The following is a 26,702-nucleotide window of genomic DNA, read 5'->3' as shown; positions in this document are numbered from 1 at the left end:
CCCACATATTAAGCAGGTTACTAAAACAGCCTTCTTTCATTTACGTAATATAGCCAAAATTAGGGACATTCTGTCTCAGAGTGATGCAGAAAAACTGGTTCACGCTTTTGTTACTTCGAGACTAGATTACTGTAACTCTCTATTACTGGGCTGTCCTAAATATGCCCTGAAAAGCCTTCAGCTGATCCAGAATTCTGCAGCCAGAGTCCTGACCAGAACCAGCAGGACAGATCATATTTCTCCAGTTTTAGCCTCTCTTCATTGGCTGCCTGTTGAATCTAGAATAGAATTTAAAATCCTTCTCCTTACATATAAAGCCCTCCACAACCAGGCACCACTATATATCAAAGACCTCATAGTTCCTTATATACCAAGCAGAGTACTTCGTTCGCAGACTGCAGGCTCACTTGTGGTTCCTAGAGTCTCAAAGAGCCGAGCAGGAGGCAGAGCCTTTGGTTATCAGGCCCCTCTCTTATGGAATAAGCTCCCAGTTAGTGTTAGGGAAGCAGACACCCTCCCCACCTTTAAGACTAGGCTGAAGACTTATCTTTTTGATAAGTCCTATAGCTAGGGATGGTTAGCATCCCTTAGTTATGCTGCTATAGGTTTAGACTGCTGAGGGACATTTCCTGATACACTGAGCTTCTTTCTTTTTCTCTTTATCTCTTTCTTTTACCCCCCCCCCCCCCCCCCCCCCCCCATAACAGTGTTGCATCATTAACATGTATGTCTCCTGTCTCAGCAGGTCTCCCTGGCCGGGAGTAGCAGTTCCTGTTGTCTGTTGTCTTTCTGTCCTCTTCCCCCCACACAGCAGAGGCAGATGGCTGCCTGTCCTGAGCCGGGTTCTGCCGGAGGTTTCCTTCCTGTTAAAAGGGAGTTTTTTCCTTCCCACTGTCGCCAGTGTGCTTGCTCAGGATGGGAGATTGAGTTGGACTCAACTCAATCTGTTGGTTTCCTTATATAGGCTGTTATGAATTGGCCTTCATTATGTTTTCTTCTCTGTCTGTAAAGCGTCTTGAGATGGCATTGCCGTGATTTGATGCTATATAAATAAAGTTGAATTGAATTGAATTGAATTGAACGACGTTCTGGATCCTACCAACAGGAACGACGTTCTGGATCCTACCAACAGGAACAACATTCTGGATACTACCATCCAGAACAGAAACGACGTTCTGGATCCTACCAACAGGGACGACGTTGTGGATCCTACCAACAGGGACGACGTTCTGGATCCTACCAACAGGGACGACGTTCTGGATCCTACCAACAGGGACGACGTTGTGGATCCTACCAACAGGGACGACGTTGTGGATCCTACCAACAGGGACGACGTTGTGGATCCTACCAACAGGGACGACGTTCTGGATCCTACCAACAGGGACGACGTTGTGGATCCTACCAACAGGGACGACGTTGTGGATCCTACCAACAGGGACGACGTTCTGGATCCTACCAACAGGGACGACGTTCTGGATCCTACCAACAGGGACGACGTTGTGGATCCTACCAACAGGGACGACGTTGTGGATCCTACCAACAGGGACGACGTTGTGGATCCTACCAACAGGGACGACGTTGTGGATCCTACCAACAGGGACGACGTAGTGGATCCTACCAACAGGGACGACGTTGTGGATCCTACCAACAGGGACGACGTTGTGGATCCTACCAACAGGGACGACGTTGTGGATCCTACCAACAGGGACGACGTTGTGGATCCTACCAACAGGGACGACGTTGTGGATCCTACCAACAGGAACGACGTTCTGGATCCTACCAACAGGGACGACGTTCTGGATCCTACCAACAGGGACGACGTTCTGGATCCTACCAACAGGGACGACGTTGTGGATCCTACCAACAGGGACGACGTTGTGGATCCTACCAACAGGGACGACGTTGTGGATCCTACCAACAGGGACGACGTTGTGGATCCTACCAACAGGGACGACGTTGTGGATCCTACCAACAGGGACGACGTTGTGGATCCTACCAACAGGGACGACGTTGTGGATCCTACCAACAGGGACGACGTTGTGGATCCTACCAACAGGGACGACGTTGTGGATCCTACCAACAGGGACGACGTTGTGGATCCTACCAACAGGAACGACGTTGTGGATCCTACCAACAGGAACGACGTTGTGGATCCTACCAACAGGAACGACGTTGTGGATCCTACCAACAGGAACGACGTTGTGGATCCTCCCAACAGGAACGACGTTGTGGATCCTCCCAACAGGAACGACGTTGTGGATCCTCCCAACAGGAACGACGTTGTGGACCCTTCCAACAGGAACGACGTTGTGGACCCTCCCAACAGGAACGACGTTGTGGACACTACCAACAGGAACGACGTTGTGGACACTACCAACAGGAACGACGTTGTGGATACTACCAACAGGAACAGGAACAATATTCTGGATACTACCAACAGGAACAGGAACAATGTTCTGGAATAGCCTGGCAGAGGATCTCAGGGCTGCACAGACTGTAGATGGTTTTAAAGGAGGCTCAAGACCTTTTCCGTTTAGTTTTACTTGAATTTTTCTTATTTATTTGTGTTTATTTATTTTTAGATTAATACATTTATTAACATAAATGTACCCCCGGCGGGGGTCGGTCTGGCGGGGGAGGCCTGGTGGGGGTTGGCCTGGTGGGGGTTGGCCTGGCGGGGGCTAGGTCCGGTGGGGGCTAGGCCCGGCGGGGGTCGGCCTGGTGGGGGTTGGCCTGGCGGGGGTTGGTCCGGCGGGGGTAGGCCTGGTGGGGGTAGGCCCGGCGCGGGGTAGGCCCGGCGGGGGTCAGTCCAGTGGGGGTTGGCCTGGTGGGGGTTGGCCTGGCGGGGGTCGGTCCGGTGGGGGTCAGTCCAGTGGGGGTTGGCCTGGTGGGGGTTGGCCTGGCGGGGGTCGGTCCGGTGGGGGTCAGTCCAGTGGGGGTTGGCCTGGTGGGGGTTGGCCTGGCGGGGGTCGGTCCGGCGGGGGTCAGTCCAGCGGGGGTAGGCCTGGTGGGGGTTGGCCTGGCGGGGGTCGGCCCGGCGGGGGTCGGTCTGGCGGGGGTCGGTCCGGCGGGGGTCAGTCCAGTGGGGGTTGGCCTGGCGGGGTAGGGCTGGTGGGGGTTGGCCTGGCGGGGGTCAGTCCGGTGGGGTAGGGCTGGTGGGGGTTCGGCTGGCGGGGGTCGGTCCGGTGGGGTAGGCCTGGTGGGGGTGTTGGTTGCGGTTCTACACTGCAGCCTTATGACTGTGGTGCGGACCCCGGCCTGGGCGTCTCCTGTGGCCGTATCTCTGTTGGATGAACTCCCCAGATGCTGTGAAGCCAGATACAGATGACAGAATCCTGAAGTTATTAGTTTTTATTTTGGCATGCATGATCAGCGGCAGGGTTGTGTTATGTGTGTGTGTGGGTAACGTGTATGCATGATTTTAAGTGTGAAACTGTTATTTTTATGTTGTTAAGCACTTTGATATGCTTTTGTATGAAAAGTTTAATTTACAAATAAGGTTTGATTTGAATTAATTTGATTTGAATACTACCATCCAGAACAGGAACAACATTTCATCACTGCAAGAGAACAAACATGCAACAGACACCACAATGTCTGGAAGACGCTGTGGATTCGTTGTGAATTGTGCGAGCTGAGGCAGGAACGCAGGCTAATTGGCAGCGCTACAGTTAGCAAGCTAAGCTGGCTAATCCGGGTAAGTCAGTGGGCTAAGTACCAGCAGGCTGATGACAGAGCAGCTTCATCGTCATCATCATCACATGTTGTTTGTGTGAGATAGCGAATCAGGAGGCAGCAATCTGCCACATCTACCTGAACGCTGACATCACAGGTTAGCGCTTGGAAATCAGAACGTACACGGAGTCAGAGCGAAGGAAAACTACTTTCTACAACCCAACTGAACTCTGTTTCACAACCAGCTGCTGCTGGAGTGGTCGGCCTCCAAATGAACCCTTAAACATCCAGTTCTGCCCAGTTAAACCAGTCTGCAGAAGGACTGGAACCCATTTTCCTTCTGATGAAGATGTGATAAATAGTGGTGGATTTACCATCTAGAGTCTCTGAATGAACACTACATGTGTCTTGACTGTAAACCTCCTGGACGGATGGAAAACCTCCGTAGACCAGCTGGAGGGGAAGGTGTCCACAGAGTTACAGGGTTAGCCAAGGCTTAATGAAGACCGGGAACCTTGTGGAATCTCCAGCTGACAATGATGAGGTCGCAGAGCTCCGTAATCCAATCAACACCGAGCGACTGACGAGCTAACAGCATTATGCCACTTAGATCAGAGTCTGCGTGAGGAGGATTTCCTGAGCGGCCGCCTCCATGACTCACCAGCAGCTGCCTGTGCTAAGCTAAGCTATGCTAACGCTAACCTGCTTACATCACTGGTGAGGTCATCACCTGAGCTGTTCCTGATTCAGCTCTGCAGACGTGTGTTTGTGTGAATGTGGCCTCTGAAGGCAGCGTGGACATCGTGTCCCGCCCTCATCAAGAGGCTGCAGACTCGCCCACATGCGTCCTGCTGCCTCGTTATGCTGCATGTGACATCACTTCCTCCTCATTAGCTATGCAGAGCTGGTGGTCCGCTAGCCGCTTGTAGACCAGAGCGGGGGTCTCTGGAAACTCCCTCCAACAAGACATGATGGGCCTGTGGATGGACATGGAGGTGTGACAGTGTCTGTCAGGCTTTTTTTTATTCCTTTCTGCCAACATAGAGACGTGATGGGAAACCGTTTCATGAGGAATAAAAACCTAAATGAAAGGTTTGTCGACCCTCAGCCGGCGTGAGATGCCTTCAGGGTTTTCAGGACGTTAAACATCAGCTCTGCTGATGAACTCGGTCAGGTTGATCCAGACTAACTGCTGGATCCTGGATGTTGGCGTCTTGGAGGAGGACGTGCAGGACTCTCTCCATCACGCCACAAGATTCTTCTTTGCTCCTGGAGGACTAAAACAAACCTGGAACATGGTCAGCTGCTGCTGTTGCGTCTCCATGGGCGATGGTCGCTGTCTCCTTGTGTAAGAGCTCAGAGTGTCATGGCAGCTGGCGTTATGTAACACACACACACACACACACCCCGCCTCGCTGCTCTGCCTCAGTGTCATTCCACTTTGATTCCATTCATGCCAGTTTGTGGTGGCACAGCAACCCCCCGAACCCCCCGGGTTACACTCCATGAATTCAGCTGCAGTTCGTCTGATATGAAAAGCCATCTACCTGGACCTGGACCTGGACCTGGACCTAGACCTAGACCTGGTCTTAGATCTGGACCTAGACCAGCAGGAACTGATTTTAAATCTCATTAAACCCCACAATAAACCGTGTTTTTTAACATGTTTTTTTTTACATTTTTTTACGTTTTTTACATTTTTTTTACGTTTTTTACTTTTTTTTTTTTTTTTTTTTTTTAACATTGTTTACGTTTTTTACATGTGGATCCAGAGTTAAATGTTGAAATGTGGTTTTTGGAACATCTTAACGAGGGTTATGAAAATGTTGACTAGACTTCCTCATTGGATTTAATGGAAAAGTGTGTCCAAACTTTTGACTGGCAGTGTTTGTGTAGATCTGCATCTGTGTGTTTACATGTGTAACAGGACATTTTTCTGGGACATCTTATTGACTTTGGGGAAAGTGAAAGTGACGTCTCAGGGTGTAAACGTAAAAACATTGAAATCATGTCTCTGCGGGCAGATCCCAGTTTTTCAGACGTCTTAATGGTGTCCATGTTTGTCTCTCACAGGTGTGTTCCTGATCCCGTACCTGCTGATTGTGTTTGTCGGAGGAATCCCGATCTTCTTCCTGGAGATCGCGCTGGGCCAGTTCATGAAGGCCGGCAGCATCAACGTGTGGAACATTGCACCGCTCTTTAAAGGTGCAGTACGCCAAGTTTGGCTTCAATCAAACATTTCATGCAGAAATTCTATTCTATTCTATTCTATTCTATTCCACAGTCATTTAGGCGCTTTTATCCAAAGCGACTTACATCTGAGTGAGAACAACACAAGCAGGAAATCAAACAGTAGGAACATCGTAGGAAGGTGGACTGCTGGAGTCCAGTTGGACGCCGGTCCTTCCATGAAGCGCTACAGGCTTTTGATAGTTTGTTGTGTTTTCTCCCTTTCCACCCCATAATATCACCGATGTTAGAATACAAAGAATAAATCCCATAATGTTTGTTGCAAAGAACCGGGCTAAGTTTACATCTGATGGAAATATGCGAGTTTGCCAGAGTTGTCTCGGTGCATCAGTTTAAACAGACCTGGTCACTTATCTCAGGTCTTGTTTGAGGACACTGGTCTTTATAAAACAGGACGGAGAGACGTGTTAACTCTAACAGCCTTGTTATGTTTACGAGATTCCAGAGAAACGTTCCGACCTCTTTTGGTTTCAGGACACAGCAGGTCCGGACTGGGCAGACAGAACCAGTCCTTCTTGGTCCTGGTTCTGTCTCTAATGGAAAGGAATAATCTGATAACAAACAGTTACAAACATTAAGAGGTGTGACTTCACCTGCTGACTGGGACCATGTGACCTGAGGTGTGTGTGTGTGCGTGTGTGTGTGACAAATGAACTTTATCTTTATTTCTTATGTAAACATAAACAGACTTCAGGCAGATTCCAGGAAGTTTCTTTCATCAGACTTATTTCAGCAACAAGCTCACATCGCAGCTGATTGGGTGTTGCCACGGCAACGGGCATAAAGCCATGCAGTAAGCAGTTTAGGTGATGTACTACGTGCCGCCGTGCACATGTGTGTAGATACATCTATGTTCTGAGCCCCAGCTTATCAGGACACCACATGACTTTTTACAGTGTCGTTCAGAAGCCAGTTTATTATCCAGACCTCATTCTGACCCAGATGGATCCCTGATATCTGACAAAGAAACATGCAAGACCAACAGAAACCAGTTGAAACCAGTTGAAACCAGCTGAAACCTGCAGAAACCAGCTGAAACCCTCAGAAACCTGCTGAAACCTGCAGAAACCAGCTGAAACCTGCAGAAACCAGCAGAAACCAGCTGAAACCTGCAGAAACCAGCTGAAACCTGCAGAAACGTGCAGAAACCAGCTGAAACGTGCAGAAACCTGCTGAAACCTGCAGAAACGTGCAGAAACCAGCAGAAACCAGCAGAAACCAGCAGAAACCTGCAGAAACCTGCAGAAACCAGCAGAAACCAGCAGAAACCAGCAGAAACCTGCTGAAACCTGCAGAAACCTGCAGAAACCAGCTGAAACCTGCAGAAACCTGCTGAAACCTGCTGAAACCAGCTGAAACCTGCAGAAACCTGCAGAAACCTGCTGAACCAGCTGAAAACCAGCTGAAACCTGCAGAAACGTGCAGAAACCAGCTGAAACGTGCAGAAACCTGCTGAAACCTGCAGAAACCAGCAGAAACCAGCAGAAACCTGCAGAAACCTGCAGAAACCTGCTGAAACCTGCTGAAACCTGCTGAAACCTGCAGAAACCTGCAGAAACCTGCAGAAACGTGCAGAAACGTGCAGAATCCAGCTGAAACCAGCTGAAACCTGCTGAAACCAGCTGAAACCTGCTGAAACCTGCAGAAACCTGCAGAAACCAGCTGAAACCAGCAGAAACCAGCAGAAACGTGCAGAAACCAGCTGAAACCCTCAGAAACCTGCAGAAACCAGCTGAAACCCTCAGAAACCTGCAGAAACCAGCTGAAACCCTCAGAAACCTGCAGAAACCAGCTGAAACCAGCAGAAACCAGCAGAAACGTGCAGAAACCAGCTGAAACCCTCAGAAACCTGCAGAAACCAGCTGAAACCCTCAGAAACCTGCAGAAACCAGCTGAAACCTGCAGAAACCTGCAGAAACCTGCAGAAACGTGCAGAAACGTGCTGAAACCTGCAGAAACCAGCAGAAACCAGCTGAAACCAGCTGAAACCTGCTGAAACCTGCAGAAACCTGCTGAAACCTGCTGAAACCTGCAGAAACCAGCTGAAACCAGCTGAAACCAGCTGAAACGTGCAGAAACCAGCTGAAACCTGCTGAAACCTGCAGAAACCTGCAGAAACCAGCAGAAACCAGCAGAAACCTGCAGAAACCTGCTGAAACCTGCTGAAACCTGCTGAAACGTGCAGAAACCAGCTGAAACCTGCAGAAACGTGCAGAAACCAGCTGAAACCTGCAGAAACGTGCAGAAACCAGCTGAAACCTGCTGAAACCAGCTGAAACCAGCAGAAACCAGCTGAAACCAGCTGAAACCCTCAGAAACCTGCAGAAACCAGCTGAAACCTGCTGAAACCTGCAGAAACCAGCAGAAACCAGCAGAAACGTGCAGAAACCAGCAGAAACGTGCAGAAACCTGCTGAAACGTGCTGAAACGTGCAGAAACCAGCTGAAACCCTCAGAAACCTGCTGAAACCTGCAGAAACCAGCTGAAACCTGCAGAAACCAGCAGAAACCAGCAGAAACGTGCTGAAACCAGCTGAAACCTGCTGAAACCTGCAGAAACCAGCAGAAACCAGCAGAAACCTGCAGAAACCTGCAGAAACCAGCAGAAACCAGCAGAAACCAGCAGAAACGTGCAGAAACCTGCAGAAACCTGCAGAAACCTGCAGAAACCTGCAGAAACCAGCTGAAACCAGCTGAAACCAGCAGAAACCAGCTGAAACCTGCAGAAACCTGCAGAAACCTGCTGAAACCAGCTGAAACCGGCTGAAACCTGCAGAAACCTGCAGAAACCAGCTGAAACCTGCAGAAACGTGCTGAAACCAGCAGAAACCTGCTGAAACCTGCTGAAACCTGCAGAAACCTGCTGAAACCTGCTGAAACCTGCTGAAACCAGCTGAAACCGGCTGAAACCTGCAGAAACCAGCTGAAACGTGCAGAAACGTGCAGAAACCTGCAGAAACGTGCAGAAACGTGCAGAAACGTGCAGAAACCGGCTGAAACCTGCTGAAACCTGCTGAAACCAGCAGAAACCAGCAGAAACCAGCTGAAACCTGCTGAAACCTGCTGAAACCCTCAGAAACCTGCAGAAACCTGCAGAAACCAGCAGAAACGTGCAGAAACCTGCAGAAACCAGCAGAAACGTGCAGAAACCAGCTGAAACCTGCTGAAACCTGCAGAAACCAGCTGAAACGTGCAGAAACCAGCTGTAATATTCAAAAACCAACAGAAACCAGTAAAAACTTGCAGAAACCCGCCCCTTCCCACCAGTTCTGGATCCAGGTCAGGACACAGTACGCATCCTCCGGTCCGGTCCAGCCGGATGCTCCGTTTATCATTCTTTATTTGTAAATAATTCACGTCTTTATCAGTCTATTAATTTAATTAATTAATGTACTTATTTGTATTTTTATGTTTGTGTATTTCCATGTGTATTGAGATGATCCACGGTGGGATCAGTTCAAACTCAGACTGGGGGAATGGGATTTATTGAACTGAGCGTAGTTAAAACAGGTTGCTGGTACGATGCCCGGGATGATTGTGCACCTCTCTGAGTCCCGCTTGCCCTTCCCCCGCAGGTCTGGGCTACGCTTCCATGGTCATCGTCTTCTTCTGCAACACCTACTACATCATGGTCCTGGCCTGGGGGTTCTACTACCTCATCAAGTCCTTCAGCTCCACGCTGCCGTGGTCCTCCTGTGACAACGAGTGGAACACGGCCAGCTGCATCGAGATCTTCCACCACCAGGACTGCAAGAACGCCAGCTTCGCCAACGTCACCGTAGGCAGCGGCAACATGACCTGCGCCGATCTGGCCAACGCCCGCTCACCCATCATAGAGTTCTGGGAGTAAGCCCGGCTCCAGCCGCCTCTGTCCAGTCCAGGTTCCGTTTGGCCTGGGTCCAGGTTTTACTCCGTCCTGGTTCTGCTTTGTTCTTATCTGGTTTTGTTTTTCTGTGGACAGAAACAAAGTACTGAACATCTCTTCTGGTCTGGATGAAGCTGGACACATAAACTGGGAGCTGATGTTGTGTCTGATGGCGGTCTGGGTTCTGGTTTATTTCTGCGTCTGGAAGGGAGTCAAGTCCACCGGGAAGGTAACGGCAGACCTCGTCATGGTCTCCATCCGGTTGCTGGTCCATCATGTCCGATCTGAACTCACAACGGTCATCCAAGTAGACATGTTTCATTTCATCCTATTAAATTTAACTTCATTTATACATAACCAATTCACAAACAAATTCGACTTACTTCTACAGACAGAACAGTTCATTATAGTCCAGTTTAATCCAGTTTAAACTGTTTAGATGATCCACGTTAGTCCAGTTTAATCCAGTTTAAACTGTTTAGATGATCCACGTTAGTCCAGTTTAATCCAGTTTAAACTGTTTTTAAATGATCCACGTTAGTCCAGTTTAATCCAGTTGAAACTGTTTAGATGATCCACGTTAGTCCAGTTCAATCCAGTTGAAACTGTTTAGATGATCCACGTTAGTCCAGTTCAATCCAGTTGAAACTGTTTAGATGATCCACGTTAGTCCAGTTCAATCCAGTTGAAACTGTTTAGATGATCCACGTTAGTCCAGTTTAATCCAGTTGAAACTGTTTAGATGATCCACGTTAGTCCAGTTTAATCCAGTTGAAACTGTTTAGATGATCCACTTTAGTCCAGTTTAATCCAGTTGAAACTGTTTAGATGATCCACGTTAGTCCAGTTCAATCCAGTTGAAACTGTTTAGATGATCCACGTTAGTCCAGTTTAATCCAGTTGAAACTGTTTAGATGATCCACGTTAGTCCAGTTCAATCCAGTTGAAACTGTTTAGATGATCCACGTTATTCCAGTTTAATCCAGTTGAAACTGTTTAGATGATCCACGTTAGTCCAGTTTAATCCAGTTGAAACTGTTTAGATGATCCACGTTAGTCCAGTTCAATCCAGTTGAAACTGTTTAGATGATCCACGTTAGTCCAGTTCAATCCAGTTGAAACTGTTTAGATGATCCACGTTAGTCCAGTTCAATCCAGTTGAAACTGTTTAGATGATCCACGTTAGTCCAGTTTAATCCAGTTGAAACTGTTTAGATGATCCACGTTAGTCCAGTTTAATCCAGTTGAAACTGTTTAGATGATCCACGTTAGTCCAGTTTAATCCAGTTGAAACTGTTTAGATGATCCACGTTAGTCCAGTTTAATCCAGTTGAAACTGTTTAGATGATCCACTTTAGTCCAGTTTAATCCAGTTGAAACTGTTTAGATGATCCGCGTCAGTCCAGTTCAATCCAGTTGAAACTGTTTAGATGATCCGCGTCAGTCCAGTTCAATCCAGTTGAAACTGTTTAGATGATCCGCGTCAGTCCAGTTCAATCCAGTTGAAACTGTTTAGATGATCCGCGTTAGTCCAGTTCAATCCAGTTGAAACTGTTTAGATGATCCGCGTTAGTCCAGTTTAATCCAGTTGAAACTGTTTAGATGATCCACGTTAGTCCAGTTCAATCCAGTTGAAACTGTTTAGATGATCCACGTTAGTCCAGTTTAATCCAGTTGAAACTGTTTAGATGATCCACGTTAGTCCAGTTTAATCCAGTTGAAACTGTTTAGATGATCCACTTTAGTCCAGTTTAATCCAGTTGAAACTGTTTAGATGATCCACGTTAGTCCAGTTTAATCCAGTTGAAACTGTTTAGATGATCCACGTTAGTCCAGTTTAATCCAGTTGAAACTGTTTAGATGATCCACGTTAGTCCAGTTCAATCCAGTTGAAACTGTTTAGATGATCCACGTCAGTCCAGTTCAATCCAGTTGAAACTGTTTAGATGATCCACGTTAGTCCAGTTCAATCCAGTTGAAACTGTTTAGATGATCCACGTCAGTCCAGTTCAATCCAGTTGAAACTGTTTAGATGATCCACGTCAGTCCAGTTCAATCCAGTTGAAACTGTTTAGATGATCCACGTCAGTCCAGTTCAATCCAGTTGAAACTGTTTAGATGATCCACGTCAGTCCAGTTCAATCCAGTTGAAACTGTTTAGATGATCCACGTCAGTCCAGTTCAATCCAGTTGAAACTGTTTAGATGATCCACGTTAGTCCAGTTTAATCCAGTTGAAACTGTTTAGATGATCCGCGTTAGTCCAGTTTAATCCAGTTGAAACTGTTTAGATGATCCGCGTTAGTCCAGTTCAATCCAGTTGAAACTGTTTAGATGATCCACGTTATTCCAGTTCAATCCAGTTGAAACTGTTTAGATGATCCACGTCAGTCCAGTTTAATCCAGTTGAAACTGTTTAGATGATCCACGTTAGTCCAGTTCAATCCAGTTGAAACTGTTTAGATGATCCACGTTAGTCCAGTTCAATCCAGTTGAAACTGTTTAGATGATCCACGTTAGTCCAGTTCAATCCAGTTGAAACTGTTTAGATGATCCACGTTAGTCCAGTTCAATCCAGTTGAAACTGTTTAGATGATCCACGTTAGTCCAGTTTAATCCAGTTGAAACTGTTTAGATGATCCACGTTAGTCCAGTTTAATCCAGTTGAAACTGTTTAGATGATCCACGTTAGTCCAGTTTAATCCAGTTGAAACTGTTTAGATGATCCACGTTAGTCCAGTTTAATCCAGTTGAAACTGTTTAGATGATCCACGTTAGTCCAGTTCAATCCAGTTGAAACTGTTTAGATGATCCACGTTAGTCCAGTTCAATCCAGTTGAAACTGTTTAGATGATCCACGTTAGTCCAGTTCAATCCAGTTGAAACTGTTTAGATGATCCACGTTAGTCCAGTTCAATCCAGTTGAAACTGTTTAGATGATCCACGTTAGTCCAGTTTAATCCAGTTGAAACTGTTTAGATGATCCACGTTAGTCCAGTTTAATCCAGTTGAAACTGTTTAGATGATCCACGTTAGTCCAGTTCAATCCAGTTTAGACTGTTTAGATGATCCACGTTAGTCCAGTTTAATCCAGTTGAAACTGTTTAGATGATCCACGTTAGTCCAGTTTAATCCAGTTGAAACTGTTTAGATGATCCACGTTAGTCCAGTTCAATCCAGTTTAGACTGTTTAGATGATCCACGTTAGTCCAGTTTAATCCAGTTGAAACTGTTTAGATGATCCACGTTAGTCCAGTTTAATCCAGTTGAAACTGTTTAGATGATCCACGTTAGTCCAGTTCAATCCAGTTGAAACTGTTTAGATGATCCACGTTATTCCAGTTTAATCCAGTTGAAACTGTTTAGATGATCCACGTTAGTCCAGTTTAATCCAGTTGAAACTGTTTAGATGATCCACGTTAGTCCAGTTCAATCCAGTTGAAACTGTTTAGATGATCCACGTTAGTCCAGTTTAATCCAGTTGAAACTGTTTAGATGATCCACGTTAGTCCAGTTTAATCCAGTTGAAACTGTTTAGATGATCCACGTTAGTCCAGTTCAATCCAGTTGAAACTGTTTAGATGATCCACGTTAGTCCAGTTCAATCCAGTTGAAACTGTTTAGATGATCCACGTTAGTCCAGTTTAATCCAGTTGAAACTGTTTAGATGATCCACGTTAGTCCAGTTCAATCCAGTTGAAACTGTTTAGATGATCCACGTTAGTCCAGTTCAATCCAGTTGAAACTGTTTAGATGATCCACGTTAGTCCAGTTCAATCCAGTTGAAACTGTTTAGATGATCCACGTTAGTCCAGTTCAATCCAGTTGAAACTGTTTAGATGATCCACGTCAGTCCAGTTCAATCCAGTTGAAACTGTTTAGATGATCCACGTTAGTCCAGTTTAATCCAGTTGAAACTGTTTAGATGATCCACGTTAGTCCAGTTTAATCCAGTTGAAACTGTTTAGATGATCCACGTTAGTCCAGTTCAATCCAGTTGAAACTGTTTAGATGATCCACGTTAGTCCAGTTCAATCCAGTTGAAACTGTTTAGATGATCCACGTTAGTCCAGTTCAATCCAGTTGAAACTGTTTAGATGATCCACGTTAGTCCAGTTTAATCCAGTTGAAACTGTTTAGATGATCCACGTTAGTCCAGTTTAATCCAGTTGAAACTGTTTAGATGATCCACGTTAGTCCAGTTCAATCCAGTTTAGACTGTTTAGATGATCCACGTTAGTCCAGTTTAATCCAGTTGAAACTGTTTAGATGATCCACGTTAGTCCAGTTTAATCCAGTTGAAACTGTTTAGATGATCCACGTTAGTCCAGTTCAATCCAGTTTAGACTGTTTAGATGATCCACGTTAGTCCAGTTTAATGCAGTTGAAACTGTTTAGATGATCCACGTTAGTCCAGTTTAATCCAGTTGAAACTGTTTAGATGATCCACGTTAGTCCAGTTCAATCCAGTTGAAACTGTTTAGATGATCCACGTTATTCCAGTTTAATCCAGTTGAAACTGTTTAGATGATCCACGTTAGTCCAGTTTAATCCAGTTGAAACTGTTTAGATGATCCACGTTAGTCCAGTTCAATCCAGTTGAAACTGTTTAGATGATCCACGTTAGTCCAGTTCAATCCAGTTGAAACTGTTTAGATGATCCACGTTAGTCCAGTTCAATCCAGTTGAAACTGTTTAGATGATCCACGTTAGTCCAGTTCAATCCAGTTGAAACTGTTTAGATGATCCACGTTAGTCCAGTTCAATCCAGTTGAAACTGTTTAGATGATCCACGTTAGTCCAGTTCAATCCAGTTGAAACTGTTTAGATGATCCACGTTAGTCCAGTTCAATCCAGTTGAAACTGTTTAGATGATCCACGTTAGTCCAGTTCAATCCAGTTGAAACTGTTTAGATGATCCACGTTAGTCCAGTTTAATCCAGTTGAAACTGTTTAGATGATCCACTTTAGTCCAGTTCAATCCAGTTGAAACTGTTTAGATGATCCACTTTAGTCCAGTTCAATCCAGTTGAAACTGTTTAGATGATCCACGTTAGTCCAGTTCAATCCAGTTGAAACTGTTTAGATGATCCACGTTAGTCCAGTTCAATCCAGTTGAAACTGTTTAGATGATCCACGTTAGTCCAGTTCAATCCAGTTGAAACTGTTTAGATGATCCACGTTAGTCCAGTTTAATCCAGTTGAAACTGTTTAGATGATCCACGTTAGTCCAGTTTAATCCAGTTGAAACTGTTTAGATGATCCACGTCAGTCCAGTTCAATCCAGTTGAAACTGTTTAGATGATCCACGTCAGTCCAGTTCAATCCAGTTGAAACTGTTTAGATGATCCACGTTAGTCCAGTTCAATCCAGTTGAAACTGTTTAGATGATCCACGTTAGTCCAGTTTAATCCAGTTGAAACTGTTTAGATGATCCGCGTTAGTCCAGTTTAATCCAGTTGAAACTGTTTAGATGATCCGCGTTAGTCCAGTTCAATCCAGTTGAAACTGTTTAGATGATCCACGTTAGTCCAGTTTAATCCAGTTGAAACTGTTTAGATGATCCACGTTAGTCCAGTTCAATCCAGTTGAAACTGTTTAGATGATCCACGTTAGTCCAGTTCAATCCAGTTGAAACTGTTTAGATGATCCACGTTAGTCCAGTTCAATCCAGTTGAAACTGTTTAGATGATCCACGTTAGTCCAGTTTAATCCAGTTTAGACTGTTTAGATGATCCACGTTAGTCCAGTTTAATCCAGTTGAAACTGTTTAGATGATCCACGTTAGTCCAGTTTAATCCAGTTGAAACTGTTTAGATGATCCACGTTAGTCCAGTTCAATCCAGTTGAAACTGTTTAGATGATCCACGTTAGTCCAGTTCAATCCAGTTGAAACTGTTTAGATGATCCACGTCAGTCCAGTTCAATCCAGTTGAAACTGTTTAGATGATCCACGTTAGTCCAGTTTAATCCAGTTGAAACTGTTTAGATGATCCACGTTAGTCCAGTTTAATCCAGTTGAAACTGTTTAGATGATCCACGTTAGTCCAGTTTAATCCAGTTGAAACTGTTTAGATGATCCACGTTAGTCCAGTTCAATCCAGTTGAAACTGTTTAGATGATCCACGTTAGTCCAGTTCAATCCAGTTGAAACTGTTTAGATGATCCACGTTAGTCCAGTTCAATCCAGTTGAAACTGTTTAGATGATCCACGTTAGTCCAGTTCAATCCAGTTGAAACTGTTTAGATGATCCACGTTAGTCCAGTTCAATCCAGTTGAAACTGTTTAGATGATCCACGTTAGTCCAGTTTAATCCAGTTGAAACTGTTTAGATGATCCACGTTAGTCCAGTTCAATCCAGTTGAAACTGTTTAGATGATCCACGTTAGTCCAGTTCAATCCAGTTTAGACTGTTTAGATGATCCACGTTAGTCCAGTTTAATCCAGTTGAAACGGTTTAGATGATCCACGTTAGTCCAGTTTAATCCAGTTGAAACTGTTTAGATGATCCACGTTAGTCCCGTTCAATCCAGTTTAGACTGTTTAGATGATCCACGTTAGTCCAGTTTAATCCAGTTGAAACTGTTTAGATGATCCACGTTAGTCCAGTTCAATCCAGTTGAAACTGTTTAGATGATCCACGTTAGTCCAGTTTAATCCAGTTGAAACTGTTTAGATGATCCACGTTAGTCCAGTTTAATCCAGTTGAAACTGTTTAGATGATCCACGTTAGTCCAGTTTAATCCAGTTTAGACTGTTTAGATGATCCACGTTAGTCCAGTTTAATCCAGTTGAAACTGTTTAGATGATCCACGTTAGTCCAGTTTAATCCAGTTGAAACTGTTTAGATGATCCACGTTAGTCCAGTTCAATCCAGTTTAGACTGTTTAGATGATCCACGTTAGTCCAGTTTAATCCAGTTGAAACTGTTTAGATGATCCACGTTATTCCAGTTTAATCCAGTTGAAACTGTTTAGATGATCCACGTTAGTCCAGTTTAATCCAGTTGAAACTGTTTAGATGATCCACGTTAGTCCAGTTCAATCCAGTTGAAACTGTTTAGATGATCCACGTTAGTCCAGTTCAATCCAGTTGAAACTGTTTAGATGATCCACGTTAGTCCAGTTCAATCCAGTTGAAACTGTTTGGATGATCCACGTTAGTCCAGTTCAATCCAGTTGAAACTGTTTAGATGATCCGCGTTAGTCCAGTTTAATCCAGTTGAAACTGTTTAGATGATCCGCGTTAGTCCAGTTTAATCCAGTTGAAACTGTTTAGATGATCCACGTTAGTCCAGTTCAATCCAGTTGAAACTGTTTAGATGATCCACGTTAGTCCAGTTTAATCCAGTTGAAACTGTTTAGATGATCCACGTTAGTCCAGTTCAATCCAGTTGAAACTGTTTAGATGATCCACGTTAGTCCAGTTTAATCCAGTTTAGACTGTTTAGATGATCCACGTTAGTCCAGTTTAATCCAGTTGAAACTGTTTAGATGATCCACGTTAGTCCAGTTTAATCCAGTTGAAACTGTTTAGATGATCCACGTTAGTCCAGTTTAATCCAGTTTAGACTGTTTAGATGATCCACGTTAGTCCAGTTCAATCCAGTTGAAACTGTTTAGATGATCCACGTTAGTCCAGTTCAATCCAGTTGAAACTGTTTAGATGATCCACGTTTGTCCAGTTCAATCCAGTTGAAACTGTTTAGATGATCCACGTTAGTCCAGTTCAATCCAGTTGAAACTGTTTAGATGATCCACGTTAGTCCAGTTCAATCCAGTTGAAACTGTTTAGATGATCCACGTTAGTCCAGTTTAATCCAGTTGAAACTGTTTAGATGATCCACGTTAGTCCAGTTTAATCCAGTTGAAACTGTTTAGATGATCCACGTTAGTCCAGTTTAATCCAGTTTAGACTGTTTAGATGATCCACGTTAGTCCAGTTTAATCCAGTTGAAACTGTTTAGATGATCCACGTTAGTCCAGTTTAATCCAGTTGAAACTGTTTAGATGATCCACGTTAGTCCAGTTCAATCCAGTTTAGACTGTTTAGATGATCCACGTTAGTCCAGTTTAATCCAGTTGAAACTGTTTAGATGATCCACGTTAGTCCAGTTTAATCCAGTTGAAACTGTTTAGATGATCCACGTTAGTCCAGTTTAATCCAGTTGAAACTGTTTAGATGATCCACGTTAGTCCAGTTTAATCCAGTTGAAACTGTTTAGATGATCCACGTTAGTCCAGTTTAATCCAGTTGAAACTGTTTAGATGATCCACGTCAGTCCAGTTTAATCCAGTTGAAACTGTTTAGATGATCCACGTCAGTCCAGTTTAATCCAGTTGAAACTGTTTAGAAGATCCACGTTAGTCCAATTTAATCCTGTTGAAACTGTTTAGATGATCCACGTTAGTCCAGTTGAAACCTGTTTACATTACAGAATTCATCAAAATAGTTTAAAACCTAATAAACTAGTCAGATCCAGTTTTCATACTGGGATCCGGTTTTGTTTTCAAAATCCACATGCATCTGGTTCCAGTTTCTGAAGCCAAATTGGGAATTGGTTTCATAAAGAGGGTTCGGATAACTGTAGTTTGCACCAGTAAACTACCAATTAACCACAGGTAAACTAAGAGTAAATCACCAGTAAAATACTAGTAAACTACCAGTGAAACTACCAGTAAACTACCAGTGAAACCAGCAGTCTGACTGAAGTCAGAATAAAATTTTGCTTTGATGAAATGAGGGAAGAAATGTGAAACAGAAGTGATTACTAATGGATCAATATTTATGGATCGATTCAGCTGTAGGACGGGGGTGTTTCTACTCATATGGGTGAAAAGTGATGCTGCTGCAGATGGAGGTCATGTGACACGTCTGAACATGTCGGACTGTCCCTTTAAAGCTACACCCTTCAGATGACTGCGTGTATTTCATCATGACGATGAGACTCGTACACACAGGTCACATGGTGGGATAAGCGTTGCCATGACAACGCTGTGGGTGTTGGTGGGAGGCAGCGGGACCTGTGACGTGGCACACTGTGATTGGCCATCTGATGGGAGGGCAACTTGACTGCAGTGGGACGTGACCACCCCCCCCCCCCCCCCCCCGCCCCTTCAGGCTGCAGGAAGCCTCTTTACTCAGTCAGGACATGAAATGTGACCTGATGCAAGGACATTGTTTTATTTTACAAATTAAATTAAATAGACAAATATTCAAACAACCCTTTGATCAGAATAAAAATATTATAAAAAATATGGTTTGTCTTGAGATGAAACATTGTTTACATTTACATCTGTTTACATTGTTATGTTTATTTGATTATTTAATCGAAAGGTGGCCTTTGTGTGGAGTTTGCATGTTCTCTCCGTGTTTTCTCCGTGTTCTCTTCATCTTCTCTCCGTGTTCTCTCCGTGTTTTCTCCGTGTTCTCTCCGTGTTCTCTTCATCTTCTCTCCGTGTTCTCTCCGTGTTCTCTTCATCTTCTCTCCGTGTTCTCTTCATCTTCTCTCCGTGTTCTCTTCATCTTCTCTCCGTGTTCTCTCCGTGTTCTCTTCATCTTCTCTCCGTGTTCTCTCCGTGTTCTCTTCATCTTCTCTCCGTGTTCTCTCCGTGTTCTCTTCATCTTCTCTCCGTGTTCTCTCCGTGTTCTCTTCATCTTCTCTCCGTGTTCTCTCCGTGTTCTCTTCATCTTCTCTCCGTGTTCTCTTCATCTTCTCTCCGTGTTCTCTCCGTGTTCGCTTCATCTTCTCTCCGTGTTCTCTTCATCTTCTCTCCGTGTTCTCTCCGTGTTCTCTTCATCTTCTCTCCGTGTTCTCTTCATCTTCTCTCCGTGTTCTCTTCATCTTCTCTCCGTGTTCTCTTCATCTTCTCTCCGTGTTCTCTTCATCTTCTCTCCGTCTTCTCTCCGTGTTCTCTTCATCTTCTCTCCGTGTTCTCTTCATCTTCTCTCCGTGTTCTCTTCATCTTCTCTCCGTGTTCTCTTCATCTTCTCTCCGTGTTCTCTCCGTGTTCTCTTCATCTTCTCTCCGTGTTCTCTTCGTTTTCTCTCCGTGTTCTCTTCATCTTCTCTCCGTGTTCTCTTCGTCTTCTCTCCGTCTTCTCTCCGTGTTCTCTCCGTGTTCTCTTCATCTTCTCTCCGTGTTCTCTTCATCTTCTCTCCGTGTTCTCTTCATCTTCTCTCCGTGTTCTCTTCATCTTCTCTCCGTCTTCTCTCCGTGTTCTCTTCATCTTCTCTCCGTGTTCTCTTCATCTTCTCTCCGTGTTCTCTTCGTCTTCTCTCCGTGTTCTCTTCATCTTCTCTCCGTCTTCTCTCCGTGTTCTCTTCATCTTCTCTCCGTGTTCTCTTCATCTTCTCTCCGTGTTCTCTCCGTGTTCTCTTCATCTTCTCTCCGTGTTCTCTCCGTGTTCTCTTCATCTTCTCTCCGTGTTCTCTTCATCTTCTCTCCGTCTTCTCTCCGTGTTCTCTTCATCTTCTCTCCGTGTTCTCTCCGTGTTCTCTCCGTGTTCTCTTCATCTTCTCTCCGTCTTCTCTCCGTGTTCTCTTCATCTTCTCTCCGTGTTCTCTTCATCTTCTCTCCGTGTTCTCTTCATCTTCTCTCCGTGTTCTCTTCGTTTTCTCTCCGTGTTCTCTTCGTTTTCTCTCCGTGTTCTCTTCGTTTTCTCTCCGTGTTCTCTTCGTCTTCTCTCCGTGTTCTCTCCGTCTTCTCTTCGTCTTCTCTCCGTGTTCTCTTCGTTTTCTCTCCGTGTTCTCTTCATCTTCTCTCCGTGTTCTCTTCATCTTCTCTCCGTGTTCTCTTCGTTTTCTCTCCGTGTTCTCTTCGTTTTCTCTCCGTGTTCTCTTCGTTTTCTCTCCGTGTTCTCTTCATCTTCTCTCCGTGTTCTCTTCATCTTCTCTCCGTCTTCTCTTCATCTTCTCTCCGTGTTCTCTTCATCTTCTCTCCGTCTTCTCTCCGTGTTCTCTTCATCTTCTCTCCGTGTTCTCTCCGTGTTCTCTTCATCTTCTCTCCGTGTTCTCTTCATCTTCTCTCCGTCTTCTCTTCATCTTCTCTCCGTGTTCTCTCCGTGTTCTCTTCATCTTCTCTCCGTGTTCTCTTCATCTTCTCTCCGTCTTCTCTCCGTGTTCTCTTCATCTTCTCTCCGTGTTCTCTTCATCTTCTCTCCGTGTTCTCTCCGTGTTCTCTTCATCTTCTCTCCGTGTTCTCTTCATCTTCTCTCCGTGTTCTCTTCATCTTCTCTCCGTGTTCTCTTCATCTTCTCTCCGTGTTCTCTTCATCTTCTCTCCGTGTTCTCTTCGTTTTCTCTCCGTGTTCTCTTCATCTTCTCTCCGTGTTCTCTCCGTGTTCTCTTCATCTTCTCTCCGTCTTCTCTCCGTGTTCTCTTCATCTTCTCTCCGTCTTCTCTCCGTGTTCTCTCCGTCTTCTCTCCGTGTTCTCTCCGTGTTCTCTTCATCTTCTCTCCGTGTTCTCTCCGTTTTCTCTCCGTGTTCTCTTCATCTTCTCTCCGTGTTCTCTCCGTCTTCTCTCCGTGTTCTCTCCGTGTTCTCTTCATGTTCTCTTCATCTTCTCTCCGTGTTCTCTCCGTCTTCTCTCCGTGTTCTCTCCGTGTTCTCATCTTCTCTCCGTGTTCTCTCCGTGTTCTCTTCATCTTCTCTCCGTGTTCTCTTCATCTTCTCTCCGTGTTCTCTTCGTCTTCTCTCCGTGTTCTCTTCGTTTTCTCTCCGTGTTCTCTTCATCTTCTCTCCGTGTTCTCTCCGTCTTCTCTCCGTGTTCTCTTCATCTTCTCTCCGTGTTCTCTTCATCTTCTCTCCGTGTTCTCTTCGTCTTCTCTCCGTGTTCTCTTCATCTTCTCTCCGTCTTCTCTCCGTGTTCTCTTCATCTTCTCTCCGTGTTCTCTTCATCTTCTCTCCGTGTTCTCTCCGTGTTCTCTTCATCTTCTCTCCGTGTTCTCTTCATCTTCTCTCCGTGTTCTCTCCGTGTTCTCTTCATCTTCTCTCCGTCTTCTCTTCATCTTCTCTCCGTGTTCTCTTCATCTTCTCTCCGTGTTCTCTTCATCTTCTCTCCGTGTTCTCTCCGTGTTCTCTCCGTGTTCTCTTCATCTTCTCTCCGTCTTCTCTCCGTGTTCTCTTCATCTTCTCTCCGTGTTCTCTTCATCTTCTCTCCGTGTTCTCTTCATCTTCTCTCCGTGTTCTCTTCGTTTTCTCTCCGTGTTCTCTTCATCTTCTCTCCGTGTTCTCTCCGTCTTCTCTCCGTGTTCTCTTCATCTTCTCTCCGTGTTCTCTTCGTCTTCTCTCCGTGTTCTCTTCATCTTCTCTCCGTCTTCTCTCCGTGTTCTCTTCATCTTCTCTCCGTGTTCTCTTCATCTTCTCTCCGTGTTCTCTCCGTGTTCTCTTCATCTTCTCTCCGTGTTCTCTTCATCTTCTCTCCGTGTTCTCTCCGTGTTCTCTTCATCTTCTCTCCGTGTTCTCTTCATCTTCTCTCCGTGTTCTCTTCATCTTCTCTCCGTGTTCTCTTCATCTTCTCTCCGTGTTCTCTTCATCTTCTCTTCGTGTTCTCTTCGTCTTCTCTCCGTCTTCTCTCCGTCTTCTCTCTATGTTCTCTCCGTGTTCTCTTCATCTTCTCTCCGTGTTCTCTTCATCTTCTCTCTGTGTTCTCTTCATCTTCTCTCCGTGTTCTCTCCGTCTTCTCTCCGTGTTCTCTTCATCTTCTCTCCGTCTTCTCTCCGTGTTCTCTTCATCTTCTCTCCGTGTTCTCTTCATCTTCTCTCTGTGTTCTCTCCGTGTTCTCTTCATCTTCTCTCTGTGTTCTCTTCATCTTCTCTCTGTGTTCTCTTCATCTTCTCTCCGTGTTCTCTTCATCTTCTCTCCGTGTTCTCTCCGTCTTCTCTCCGTGTTCTCTTCATCTTCTCTCCGTGTTCTCTTCATCTTCTCTCCGTGTTCTCTCTGTGTTCTCTTCATCTTCTCTCTGTGTTCTCTCCGTGTTCTCTCTGTGTTCTCTTCATCTTCTCTCCGTGTTCTCTTCATCTTCTCTCTGTGTTCTCTTCATCTTCTCTCTGTGTTCTCTTCATCTTCTCTCTGTGTTCTCTCTGTGTTCTCTCTGTGTTCTCTTCATCTTCTCTCCGTGTTCTCTTCATCTTCTCTCTGTGTTCTCTTCATCTTCTCTCTGTGTTCTCTTCGTCTTCTCTCTGTGTTCTCTCCGTCTTCTCTCTGTGTTCTCTCTGTGTTCTCTTCATCTTCTCTCTGTGTTCTCTCCGTCTTCTCTCTGTGTTCTCTCCGTGTTCTCTTCATCTTCTCTTCGTCTTCTCTCCGTGTTCTCTTCGTTTTCTCTCCGTGTTCTCTTCATCTTCTCTCCGTGTTCTCTCCGTCTTCTCTCCGTGTTCTCTTCATCTTCTCTCCGTGTTCTCTTCATCTTCTCTCCGTGTTCTCTTCGTCTTCTCTCCGTGTTCTCTTCATCTTCTCTCCGTCTTCTCTCCGTGTTCTCTTCATCTTCTCTCCGTGTTCTCTTCATCTTCTCTCCGTGTTCTCTCCGTGTTCTCTTCATCTTCTCTCCGTGTTCTCTTCATCTTCTCTCCGTGTTCTCTCCGTGTTCTCTTCATCTTCTCTCCGTGTTCTCTTCATCTTCTCTCCGTGTTCTCTCCGTGTTCTCTTCATCTTCTCTCCGTGTTCTCTTCATCTTCTCTCCGTCTTCTCTTCATCTTCTCTCCGTGTTCTCTTCATCTTCTCTCCGTGTTCTCTTCGTTTTCTCTCCGTGTTCTCTTCGTTTTCTCTCCGTGTTCTCTTCATCTTCTCTCCGTCTTCTCTTCATCTTCTCTCCGTGTTCTCTTCGTTTTCTCTCCGTGTTCTCTTCATCTTCTCTCCGTGTTCTCTCCGTCTTCTCTCCGTGTTCTCTTCATCTTCTCTCCGTGTTCTCTCCATCTTCTCTCCGTGTTCTCTTCGTCTTCTCTCCGTGTTCTCTTCATCTTCTCTTCGTCTTCTCTCCGTGTTCTCTCCGTCTTCTCTCCGTGTTCTCTCCGTGTTCTCTTCGTCTTCTCTCCGTGTTCTCTCCGTGTTCTCTTCATCTTCTCTCCGTGTTCTCTTCGTCTTCTCTCCGTGTTCTCTTCGTTTTCTCTCCGTGTTCTCTTCATCTTCTCTCCGTGTTCTCTCCGTCTTCTCTCCGTGTTCTCTCCGTCTTCTCTCCGTGTTCTCTTCATCTTCTCTCCGTGTTCTCTCCGTCTTCTCTCCGTGTTCTCTCCGTCTTCTCTCCGTGTTCTCTTCATCTTCTCTCCGTGTTCTCTCCGTCTTCTCTCCGTGTTCTCTCCGTCTTCTCTCCGTGTTCTCTTCATCTTCTCTCCGTGTTCTCTTCGTTTTCTCTCCGTGTTCTCTTCATCTTCTCTCCGTGTTCTCTCCGTCTTCTCTCCGTGTTCTCTCCGTCTTCTCTCCGTGTTCTCTTCATCTTCTCTCCGTGTTCTCTCCGTCTTCTCTCCGTGTACTCTCCGTGTTCTCTTCATCTTCTCTCCGTGTTCTCTTCGTCTTCTCTCCGTGTTCTCTTCATCTTCTCTCCGTGTTCTCTTCATCTTCTCTCCGTCTTCTCTCCGTGTTCTCTCCGTCTTCTCTCCGTGTTCTCTCCGTCTTCTCTCCGTGTTCTCTTCATCTTCTCTCCGTGTTCTCTTCGTCTTCTCTCCGTGTTCTCTTCATCTTCTCTCAGTGTTCTCTTCATCTTCTCTCCGTCTTCTCTCCGTGTTCTCTCCGTCTTCTCTCCGTGTTCTCTCCGTCTTCTCTCCGTGTTCTCTCCGTGTTCTCTTCATCTTCTCTCCGTGTTCTCTTCATCTTCTCTCAGTGTTCTCTTCATCTTCTCTCCGTCTTCTCTCCGTGTTCTCTCCGTCTTCTCTCCGTGTTCTCTCCGTCTTCTCTCCGTGTTCTCTCCGTCTTCTCTCCGTCTTCTCTCCGTGTTCTCTTCATCTTCTCTCCGTGTTCTCTTCATCGTCTCTCCGTGTTCTCTTCATCTTCTCTTCGTGTTCTCTTCGTCTTCTCTCCGTCTTCTCTCCGTGTTCTCTCTATGTTCTCTCCGTGTTCTCTTCATCTTCTCTCCGTGTTCTCTTCATCTTCTCTCCGTGTTCTCTCCGTCTTCTCTCCGTGTTCTCTTCATCTTCTCTCCGTGTTCTCTTCATCTTCTCTCTGTGTTCTCTCCGTGTTCTCTCCGTGTTCTCTTCATCTTCTCTCCGTGTTCTCTTCATCTTCTCTCTGTGTTCTCTTCGTCTTCTCTCCGTGTTCTCTTCATCTTCTCTCCGTGTTCTCTTCGTCTTCTCTCCGTGTTCTCTTCATCTTCTCTCCGTGTTCTCTTCATCTTCTCTCTGTGTTCTCTTCATCTTCTCTCCGTGTTCTCTTCGTCTTCTCTCCGTGTTCTCTTCATCTTCTCTCCGTCTTCTCTCCGTGTTCTCTTCATCTTCTCTCCGTGTTCTCTTCATCTTCTCTCCGTGTTCTCTTCATCTTCTCTCCGTGTTCTCTTCATCTTCTCTCCGTGTTCTCTTCATCTTCTCTCTGTGTTCTCTTCATCTTCTCTCCGTGTTCTCTTCATCTTCTCTCTGTGTTCTCTTCATCTTCTCTCCGTGTTCTCTTCATCTTCTCTCCGTGTTCTCTTCATCTTCTCTCTGTGTTCTCTTCATCTTCTCTCCGTGTTCTCTTCGTCTTCTCTCCGTGTTCTCTTCATCTTCTCTCCGTCTTCTCTCCGTGTTCTCTTCATCTTCTCTCTGTGTTCTCTTCATCTTCTCTCCGTGTTCTCTTCGTCTTCTCTCCGTGTTCTCTTCATCTTCTCTCCGTCTTCTCTCCGTGTTCTCTTCATCTTCTCTCCGTGTTCTCTTCATCTTCTCTCTGTGTTCTCTTCATCTTCTCTCCGTGTTCTCTTCATCTTCTCTCCGTGTTCTCTTCATCTTCTCTCCGTGTTCTCTTCATCTTCTCTCCGTGTTCTCTTCATCTTCTCTCTGTGTTCTCTTCATCTTCTCTCCGTGTTCTCTTCGTCTTCTCTCCGTGTTCTCTTCATCTTCTCTCCGTCTTCTCTCCGTGTTCTCTTCATCTTCTCTCCGTGTTCTCTTCATCTTCTCTCCGTGTTCTCTTCATCTTCTCTCCGTGTTCTCTTCATCTTCTCTCCGTCTTCTCTTCGTCTTCTCTCCGTCTTCTCTCCGTGTTCTCTCTATGTTCTCTCCGTGTTCTCTTCATCTTCTCTCCGTGTTCTCTTCATCTCCTCTCCGTGTTCTCTTCATCTCCTCTCCGTGTTCTCTTCATCTTCTCTCCGTGTTCTCTTCATCTTCTCTCCGTCTTCTCTTCATCTCCTCTCCGTGTTCTCTTCATCTTCTCTCCGTGTTCTCTTCATCTTCTCTCCGTCTTCTCTTCGTCTTCTCTCCGTCTTCTCTCCGTGTTCTCTCTATGTTCTCTCCGTGTTCTCTCCGTCTTCTCTCCGTGTTCTCTTCATCTTCTCTCCGTGTTCTCTTCATCTTCTCTCTGTGTTCTCTCCGTGTTCTCTCTGTGTTCTCTTCATCTTCTCTCTGTGTTCTCTCCGTGTTCTCTCTGTGTTCTCTTCATCTTCTCTCTGTGTTCTCTCTGTGTTCTCTTCATCTTCTCTCCGTGTTCTCTCTGTGTTCTCTTCATCTTCTCTCTGTGTTCTCTCCGTCTTCTCTCCGTGTTCTCTCTATGTTCTCTCCGTGTTCTCTTCATCTTCTCTCCGTGTTCTCTTCATCTTCTCTCCGTGTTCTCTCCGTCTTCTCTCCGTGTTCTCTTCATCTTCTCTCCGTGTTCTCTTCATCTTCTCTCTGTGTTCTCTCCGTGTTCTCTCTGTGTTCTCTTCATCTTCTCTCCGTGTTCTCTCTGTGTTCTCTTCATCTTCTCTCCGTGTTCTCTTCATCTTCTCTCTGTGTTCTCTTCATCTTCTCTCTGTGTTCTCTTCA

At 45.4% G+C, this 26,702-nt stretch overlaps 1 protein-coding gene across 2 annotated transcripts in view; it reads left to right on the top strand.

Moving 5' to 3' along the window:
• Positions 1-26,702, top strand: part of slc6a8 (solute carrier family 6 member 8) — a 56,509-nt gene that overhangs the window by 10,078 nt on the left and 19,729 nt on the right. For both annotated transcript variants that reach the window (XM_079239664.1, XM_079239663.1), the window contains exons 2-4: positions 5,749-5,880; positions 9,500-9,770; positions 9,886-10,018. In XM_079239664.1, the coding sequence (XP_079095790.1) occupies positions 5,832-5,880; positions 9,500-9,770; positions 9,886-10,018 (453 nt within the window). In that variant the 5' untranslated portion in view covers positions 5,749-5,831. The remainder of the gene's footprint in view (positions 1-5,748; positions 5,881-9,499; positions 9,771-9,885; positions 10,019-26,702) is intronic.

The sequence above is a fragment of the Telmatherina bonti genome (assembly GCF_933228915.1).
Source record: "Telmatherina bonti genome assembly, chromosome: 4".
NCBI classification, from domain to species: domain Eukaryota; kingdom Metazoa; phylum Chordata; class Actinopteri; order Atheriniformes; family Telmatherinidae; genus Telmatherina; species Telmatherina bonti.
Note: the sequence above shows the minus strand (reverse complement) of the source record. Positions and strands in the feature narration are given on the sequence as shown.